An 8,717-nucleotide genomic window follows, 5' to 3' on the forward strand; every position below is an offset into this window, starting at 1 on the left:
CAATCGTTTGTAATCATTTTTTTTCAGCTTTTGGTGGTATTCGATCATGGGTAATATTGTGCTATAGTTCCATTACCATATTACGTATATTTTATTTCTGTTTTCTGTTATGTGCATTTGAAATAATGTCTTTATTATCAAAATATTATATTTGTAAATATCATTATCTGTAACTAAAATTGTCTTAAATCGACCTCTGGCTGTGATGACTTTGTTATAAATAAACCATAACGATACAATTCAATTTCCCCGGGGTTCTCTGATCAAAGGCCCCGGACAAAAAGCCCATGTAGGCTTTAATCTGAATCTGAAACGATTCGTGAACTTTCGCCGCGATCTTTTTCCAAGAAGTTTAGTCAAGACACTGGACATTATTGGTAACTGTCAAAGACCAGTCTTCTCACTTGGTGTATCTCAACATATGTATAAAATAACAAACCTGTGAACAGTTGAGCTCAATTGGTTGTCGAAGTTGCGAGATAATAATGAAAGAAAAAACACCCTTGTCACACGAAGTTGTGTGCGTTTAGATGGTTGATTTCGAGACCTCAAGTTCTAAGCCTGAGGTCTCAAAATCAAATTCGTTGAAAATTACTTCTCTCTCGAAAACTATGTCACTTCAGGGGAGCCGTTTCTCACAATGTTTTATACTATCAACCTCTCCCCATTACTCGTCACCAAGTATAGTTTTATGCTAATAATTATTTTGAGTAATTACCAATAGTGTCCACTGCCTTTAAAGGATGAAAGGAAAAGAAACAAATTCAATCAAATCAGCTTGAAAAAGCTCCAAGAAATGTCAATGTTGTAACAACTAGTATTTGAATCCACAAACAGGGCCCATGCATGGTAGGCTTCGCGTTGATTTACTTTGTTGTTAACTTTTTGTCAATTTTGTTATTAGTTTTGTGTTATTCAGTCAAGAATTTTACACAAGATTACACACTAGACTTGTCAAGGGATTGACGTAAAACAATTGATTGATTACCAATCTTGTTTAGGCACCTTCATGTAAAAATAAACTCGTAACCTCCTCCCTCGCCTTTTCACGTCTTACTTCACCTTTAATAAAGACGTTCATAACCACAACAATAGATGTAGTAACAATATACATGTCCCTTTTGCACGCGTATTATGTACATACATTACTCTCCGTGACTACGGTTCTCGTCTTTAGAATTCGGTTGACCAGACTTCCAAAGCCTCATCCTCTGTACCTAGGTTCAACATATCTTATAACAATTTTATAACTTATTTCCCAGTATGTAACATAGTTTATATACCTACATTCTCATTGTAGTTTTTGCTTACTTTGTCATTGTCATTTTCTCTAGTAGTTTGTTCGTATGTATTTTATGTTTGTCGGTCCGTCTGTCTGTTTGTTCGTCTGTCTGTCTGGCTGTCTGTCTGTCTGTCTGTATGTTTCGTCTGTGTTTTGTCATAAGCATGGACATTTAGTTTATGTCATTTGTTATATAAAGGCAAGCCGCTACAAGCTACCTGCCTTATTTAGGGTCTTGACTCCACGTGTGAATCTACTTGCCAGCTAGAGTGTGTTCATAGAGAGCTGTCTTTCTTTATTCTACTACCGCGGAGTATATCATCGGTTCTGAAAATAACTGTTCTGATTTTTTGTTTAACTACTATACATTCGGGTCACAAACTATAATGAGCGATGGTATTACATTGTACGGGGCACATGTTGTCAATGGCCAAGAGGGATATTACCATCCTCTAGTTAGACAGATGTTTTGAAAACTTTATACAATTTACTTAACATTCAGAAATGTATGATATCTTAACTCAAAGATTTTCTCAAAACGCACCCCGGATTTGTATTTTACAATCAAACAAGTCTCAGCCGACAAAATGTACATCTGACAAAATAAGATTTTCAGGCAGCATTTTAAAATTGTCAATGACGAGTAAAAGCACTTGACACGTTTGGTTATTGTCAAGAGACCAGTATGCTAACTTGTGTATTTCAACATTTGTTTGAAATAACAATTCTGTGAACATTTGGGCTCAAGGTCATCGAACAAAAGAACAAACAGCCTAACTGCATTATTTTGCGTGCTGTGAGATTCATAAGAACACCTCAGAGGGAGCCGTGTCCCACAATGTTGTATACTACCAACAGCTCTCCGTTACCAAGTAAGTTTTTATGCTAACAACTATTTTAGGTAATTACCAGTAGTGTCCAGTGCCGTTAAAGCTCAAATTTATTTAAAACAAAACTAAAACGGCGAATCTGAGATAGTTGCGAGATAATAATGAAAGGAAAAATACCTTTGCCACACGAAGTTGTGTGCTTCCAGATGCTTGATTTTGAGACCTCAAATCTAATCTATTGTCAAACTTGATCCGGTATATGGGTATACACGTCCTGCGAACACTACCTTGAATCATCAATGGTGTTTAAATGTAGAAGTTAGAGTTCTATTAAATCTGAGCTTTTTGAGACGGGAACGAGCGTATTTTTATTGAGAGAGTTGTGTAAACTTGCAGTTAAAGGCTATTTCGGCCCCAAATAACCGCATGTGCTCTCACGTCATACTTGTCTGTGCATTGGGTTGTGCTATACACTGCAGATTTCCAGCAACAACAGCAACACACCATGTATTGCTGGTTAAACCAGTGTGTATAAAACGAGATAACTTGTCCATTCCATGGCCTTTCTGGCAGGCAGTACTGCACTGGTCATAATAAATATGAAGTTCGAAATTTCGTTGTCATAATTTCCACCTACATTTTAAGAGGCATAAAAGTAACAGCCGAACAAGTTTTGAGATGTGTCCCCTTTCTTTATATCAAACGTTGATACAAATCAGACAGTTTCCATAAAATGTTAGACTGGTTTGGTTCTTATACCACTTCGGCTGTGTGTTAGGCCGCGTCCGAATTGGTGGCTACGGCTGCGGCTATGACCGTTGCCAGGGGTGTTGCTAAGGGCGTCCTATACTAAAATGCATGATGACGCGGCGATCCGGCCGTAGCCGTAGCCGTAGCCGCCAATTCGGATCCTGCCTTAGTGTCTGCATGAAGTCAAGGATCGTGGTGCTTTTGTTGTAATTATGTGACGTCACAAGTCACATGGTCTAAAAATCAAATGACCGGTGAGTGAAACTTCCGATCTGTTGTCCTAAAGTCTACAATTGTTTAATAAAATGTCATTTGTGTGCTTGTTGTAGCCGGTCAGTACAGAGTAGTTTTAATAAAAAACATGATCATGTAAATTTGTTATTATATGGTTACTTTCTGACTCCTCGCGCAAATCGTTGTCCACTCGCCATTTTGGGGGAGTAGATGGACGACTGTAGAACTAAAGGTGGCATTAGACTAACAGGTAAATTTCCATTGTTTACGTAGTTCTGAACATTCGCACATTACCGAAAACAATGGATTTACCTAGTAAGTCTGCTGCCACCTAGCGTCCCAAAAGTCCCACCATTGCACTAAGTGGTAAGAGTGTATGCGCCACGTGCTTTAAAAAGGCACACTGGACTGATACACACTTGTAGACTTCCAAAATGGCGGAATCAAATTATTTTAATAATAAGCTGGTTATGTGCATCCCGATATGTGGAGATTGTGCAGTAATCCACCAGAACCAGAGAGATCTTCAACCCTGGGAACGAGGTTGGTGATAAGTGCACAATTTTTCACGGCCAAAATATTGTTGACGTCATTACAGGGGGTTGCGATAGTTCAAGATTACAACCTTTTCTAAAACAGTCACTTATTGATTTTTGTATGTTGCTGGTTTGTTGAGAATGCAATAAAATTTAAACGAGGACTCCTTACACGAAAATTAATGTCAATATCAGGAAGCAGGTATAGACTCGATCTCAAGTCACGAATGCGTGCTGCCGTTGCTCCTCTCATGCGTGCAGCTACGAGGGAGTCACTAAAGGGTAAACATAAACAGCAGCAGCGACTTGACACACGTCTAAGAACCCTTGCGTTGTTATAATGAAAACCTGTGTGACTTGGTCTTTGTTCATTGCATCGACTCGTACAGAATCGTCCATTTTAAGTGGCCGTGGAAACTAATGGACCATGATGTTCTAGTCCTTGCTGTGTTTAATGAGGTTGTTGCTCTGCCAAAAATTACAAAGAAAATAACTTAATTAAAATCGCAACGAGGTTGGTCACTATTTTAAATGATGATTTGAGAAATAAAAAAAAACGACCCATCCCCCACAATTTATTGCAAAGTGGATTCGGTTACAGTTGCTCTTCAGTTGGCTAGATTTTGTACAGAGAGACACAAGTGCAGATAGTACGTCATAAAGTTTCAGCATTGGGTATAGGTTCGTCGCTGCGTAAACAGTGCACCACTTTCAAATACAGTTCCGACGTGTTTTAGGCGAACTTGCATGAGCAAGTAACTGTGTAATTTTCTATATAGTTCTGTTACAGTTATATAAATTAGTCACTCAACTAAACGACTGACCACAGACTTGTGAGTTAAAATGGCCGGATTGGTGACATTTTGCCTTTCGCTCACCATTGTTTGCATTGGTGTAGGCAAGCTTCTTATAAGTGGAGATGTAGTTCTAGCTAGTTTACAGTTCTCAAAAGAGAGCAATGTAAAACTTACTGGTAGCGTTTTGAGTGAAATTCAAGCGGTTCGTTCCCCTGTGAAGTGTGCGGCTGTTTGCAGAAGAACCGCATTTTGTCGGTCGTTCAACTACGATAAAACTGACATGTATTGTCAGCTGAACCGAGATACGAAAAGCAATAATCCTGGTGACGTTTTTCAGGATAACAAATACAGCTACTATGAGATGGAGAACCAGAGTATATCTATTGATTTGTCGACTAAAGAACCGATAACTTTGGAACCAAAGACAGAGCAGCCAACTTCAACAGAGCATACAACTTCAAAGGAGCCAACGACAACTTTACATGAACCAACTTTGGAACCAACAACACAGCAAACACCTTCACTGGAACCAACGACAACTTTGGAACCAACACCAGAGCAAAGTACTTCAAAGGAACCAACGACAACTTCAAAAGAACCAACGACAATTTCAACAGAACCAACGACAACTTTGGAGCCAACGACAGAGCAAACAACTTCAAAAGAACCAACGACAACTTTGGAGCCAACGACAGAGCAAACAACTTCACAGGAACCGACGACAACGTTGGAGCCAACGACACAGCAAACAACCTCAGAGGAACCAACGACAACTTTGGAGCCAACGACAGAGCAAACAACTTCACAGGAACCAACGACAACGTTGGAGCCAACGACACAGCAAACAACTTCAAAAGAACCAACGACAACTTTGGAGCGAACGACAGAGCAAACAACTTCACAGGAACCAACGACAACGTTGGAGCCAACGACACAGCAAACAACCTCAGAGGAACCAACGACAACTTTGGAACCAACAACGCAGCAAACAACCGAAAGCGGTAAGAGATGATGTAAATCAGTTTGATTTTCAATGTTATTTTACTCGTATAGGGAATGAATTAACTCTATAAAAACTTGGTCAGAAGCCTACAGCAGCTTTCGCTTTGCACATTTCGCTTCAAAGTATTGTGTGAAAGCAAACGAAATAATAATTAGAACACTTGAACCTGAGAAGCGTTACCGCAGTGTCGCTTCTCAGATTGTGATCGATCTTTCTGCATTGACACTGTTATTCTTGCGGATATTCGGTGTTATCTTAAAAACGCAGCCACCGTTTGAAATGAAATTTTTACAGGTTTATTTTATTGCAATATCTACGTTTTTATAGGATTAAACTAATCGAATAGTCCAAAAAGCCAAAGGAATACTTTGCCTTTACAGACAGTGGGCACTATTGCTAATTGTCAAAAACCAGTCTTCTCACTTGGTGTATCTCAACATATGCATTAAGTAACAAACATGTGAAAATTTGAGCTCAAATGGTCGTCGACGTAGCGAGATATTAATGACAGAAAAAATCACCCTGGTCACACGAAGTTGTGTGCTTTCTGATGCTTGATTTCGAGACCTCAAATTCTAAAGGTGAGTTCTCGAAATCAAATTCGTGGAAAATTACTTCTTTCTCGAAAACCACGTCACTTCAAAGGGAGCCGTTTCTCACAATGTTTTATCGTTACCAAGTGAGGTTTTATGCTATAATTATTTTGAGTAATTACCAATAGTGTTCACTGCCCTTGCCTCTAATTTCCGCTGAAACTGTTGTCCAAATTCATTTTTAGGAAAAGGAACCATTTGTATTGTATTCAACTCTGAAGCATTTTTTACCATGCGAAAAAGATACTGTTTGTAATGGTGTTATTCCTTTTGTTTGTTTTAACAACTGCTTTCGCGAAACTGATTGTTTGAAACATGGCGTAGAAACACAAAATGCATTGTGGTTTTGGTTGCAGCTATCTTTAATTTAATGGTATATCCCCCTAATACGGTAACAACAGTTTCTGGCTCGATACTCTTTTGAGATAAATCAATTAGTACTGAAACAGCCGTCTGATTGTCTATTTCAGTCGTTTACCATCCGACGTGTTCTGCGATAAAACTGTCTGGTGAATCACTCGACGGCTATTACATGATTGATCCCGATGGAGTAGGAAATCATCCACCATTCGAAGTTTACTGCGATCAAATGACCAGTATTTTCCCTTATAAATTTCATATTGTTTTTCTTGTGAGTTTTTTCATTGTTTTCCCTTCAAAATACGGGGCCCTATTTCATAGAGCTACTAAAACACAAAATTGTGCTTAGGCAAAACAAAATCCTTGATTAGTAAAATCAGATTACCAGCCAAGACTCCACTCAATTGTTATGCTAAGTAAACAACAGCTAAATACCAGTCACAAGCAATGTATATGGCATGAAAAATGGGCCAGTGCAGTAGCTATGTAAAATAAGCGCGCTATTTTGGTGCTTAAGCAGATTGTTTGCTTAAGCAGCTCTTTGAAATTGGCCCCTGTCCTTTTCTTTGCTCTTTTTCTTTCATTTCACTTTTCTCTAAACATTATATTTTTCAAGTGTGTTTTTTTAGTTGGATTTCAATAAAGTCTGGTACAATGACTTGCTTAATCCAGGTTCCCGCTCACATTTGGATTCCTCAGACTACAAAGACAGTTCAGTAGGGCAAAGCTTTTGTATATAGCAGTCTCCAGATAAGCAAACCCTAGTACTATTGTGCCACACACATCCATTCAGAATTGTGTATGGGTGTTCTACATATCTTAAGGCCCTGTCACACCATGGCGTATCGCCTGAACGTAAGCCAACGTATGCGAAATATCGAAAATACGTTGGTGTACGCTGATATAAGTTTGGGGTAAGTTGGGGATACGTCGTTTACGTTAAGAGCACGCTGGGATACGCTGTTAAAATTTTGCCGCGAATTTGTTTTGAGCATGTTCAAAATTTCTCGGCGTACTGAACGTGTGCTTCATACGTTCTGCATAAGTTCTATATAATTTTCTAACTATTTTGTTCATACGTGGGCGTACGTTCAGGCGATACGCCATGGTGTGACAGGGCCTTTACATACGCAGTGTGTACGCACAAGCTCGCCCAAACCATGTGACATAGCAACTGTTTATACAGTTTAAAGACACTGGACATTGTCAAAGACCAGTCTTCTCACTCGGTGTATCGCAACATATGCATAAAATAACAAACTTGTGAAAATTTGAACTCAATCGGTCGTCGAAGTTGCGAGATAACAATGAAAGAAAAAACACCCTTGTCACACGACGTTGTGTGCGTTCAGATGCTTGATTTCGAGACCTCAAGTTCTAAACTTGAGGTCTCGAAATCAAATTCGTGGAAAATTACTTCTGTCTCGAAAACTACGTCACTTTTAATAGAAGGAGCCTTTTCTTACAAAGTTTTATACTGTCACCTTCTCCCCATTACTCGTTACCAAGTGAGGTTTTATGCTGATAATTATTTTGAGTAATTACCAATAGTGTCCACTGCCTTTAAAGGGAAATACTGTAATAATGGGTGCGTTCGTTTTGGTTTACCCCGCGGTGCTCACTCGGGTGAGCCCCTTACAAGAGCTAATCGAGCGATCACATTCGCCCTCTCGTGGTGACGGCATGCACCTCAGATCACCCCCGAGTGACCCACTCCATCCACAAACAGGGCACTTGGGGCTGACCCGGGTGAGCCCCGTCAAAGCTATTTTAACGTACCCTTGTCACACGAAGTGTTGTGCGTTTAGATGGTTGATTTCGAGACCTCAAATGTAAACATACCTGAGGTCTCGAAATCAAATTCATGGAAAATTACTTCTGTCTCAAATACTACGTTACTTCAGAGGGAACCGTTTCTCACAATGTTTTATACCATCAACCTCTCCCCATTACTCGTTAGTAAGGTTTATGCTAACAATTATTTTGAGTAATTACCAATAGTGTCCACTGTCTTTAAATGGAAACTTGTGATCAAGCACGTCATTGTACCGGACAATTCAAATCTAATACACAATAGGCCTATTTTTTTTCTTCTTTTCCCTGTGTTTTTCCTTTTCTTGTCTCTCCCTCCACATTACCTCCTTTCATTTTAAACAGTTTCCACGTCTTCCTTTTTCTCGCCCCCGGGTTACTGAAAGGAAAGGATCCATTTTTCCTTTTCCCCCTTTAAAATGTTCCTTTTGCTTTTTCTTTTACCTTTTTTTGTTCATTATAGCTCCACAAGCCCCTACGGAGGTTTCATGTCTCATTTTTTTTATCCGCAGGTTATGGA

General features: G+C 39.3%; 1 protein-coding gene across 1 annotated transcript; it reads left to right on the plus strand.

Annotated features, from left to right (window-relative positions):
* The first annotated feature begins 4,475 nt into the window (after positions 1-4,475).
* Positions 4,476-7,238, plus strand: LOC117305394 (platelet glycoprotein Ib alpha chain-like). The gene is made up of 3 exons (XM_033790265.1): positions 4,476-5,430; positions 6,496-6,621; positions 7,210-7,238. Exons 1-3 carry the CDS (start codon positions 4,476-4,478, stop codon positions 7,236-7,238), a joined length of 1,110 nt encoding a protein of 369 aa, XP_033646156.1.
* The last annotated feature ends 1,479 nt before the right edge of the window (positions 7,239-8,717 follow it).

This window comes from Asterias rubens, chromosome 22 (genome assembly GCF_902459465.1).
Source record: "Asterias rubens chromosome 22, eAstRub1.3, whole genome shotgun sequence".
NCBI lineage: Eukaryota > Metazoa > Echinodermata > Asteroidea > Forcipulatida > Asteriidae > Asterias > Asterias rubens.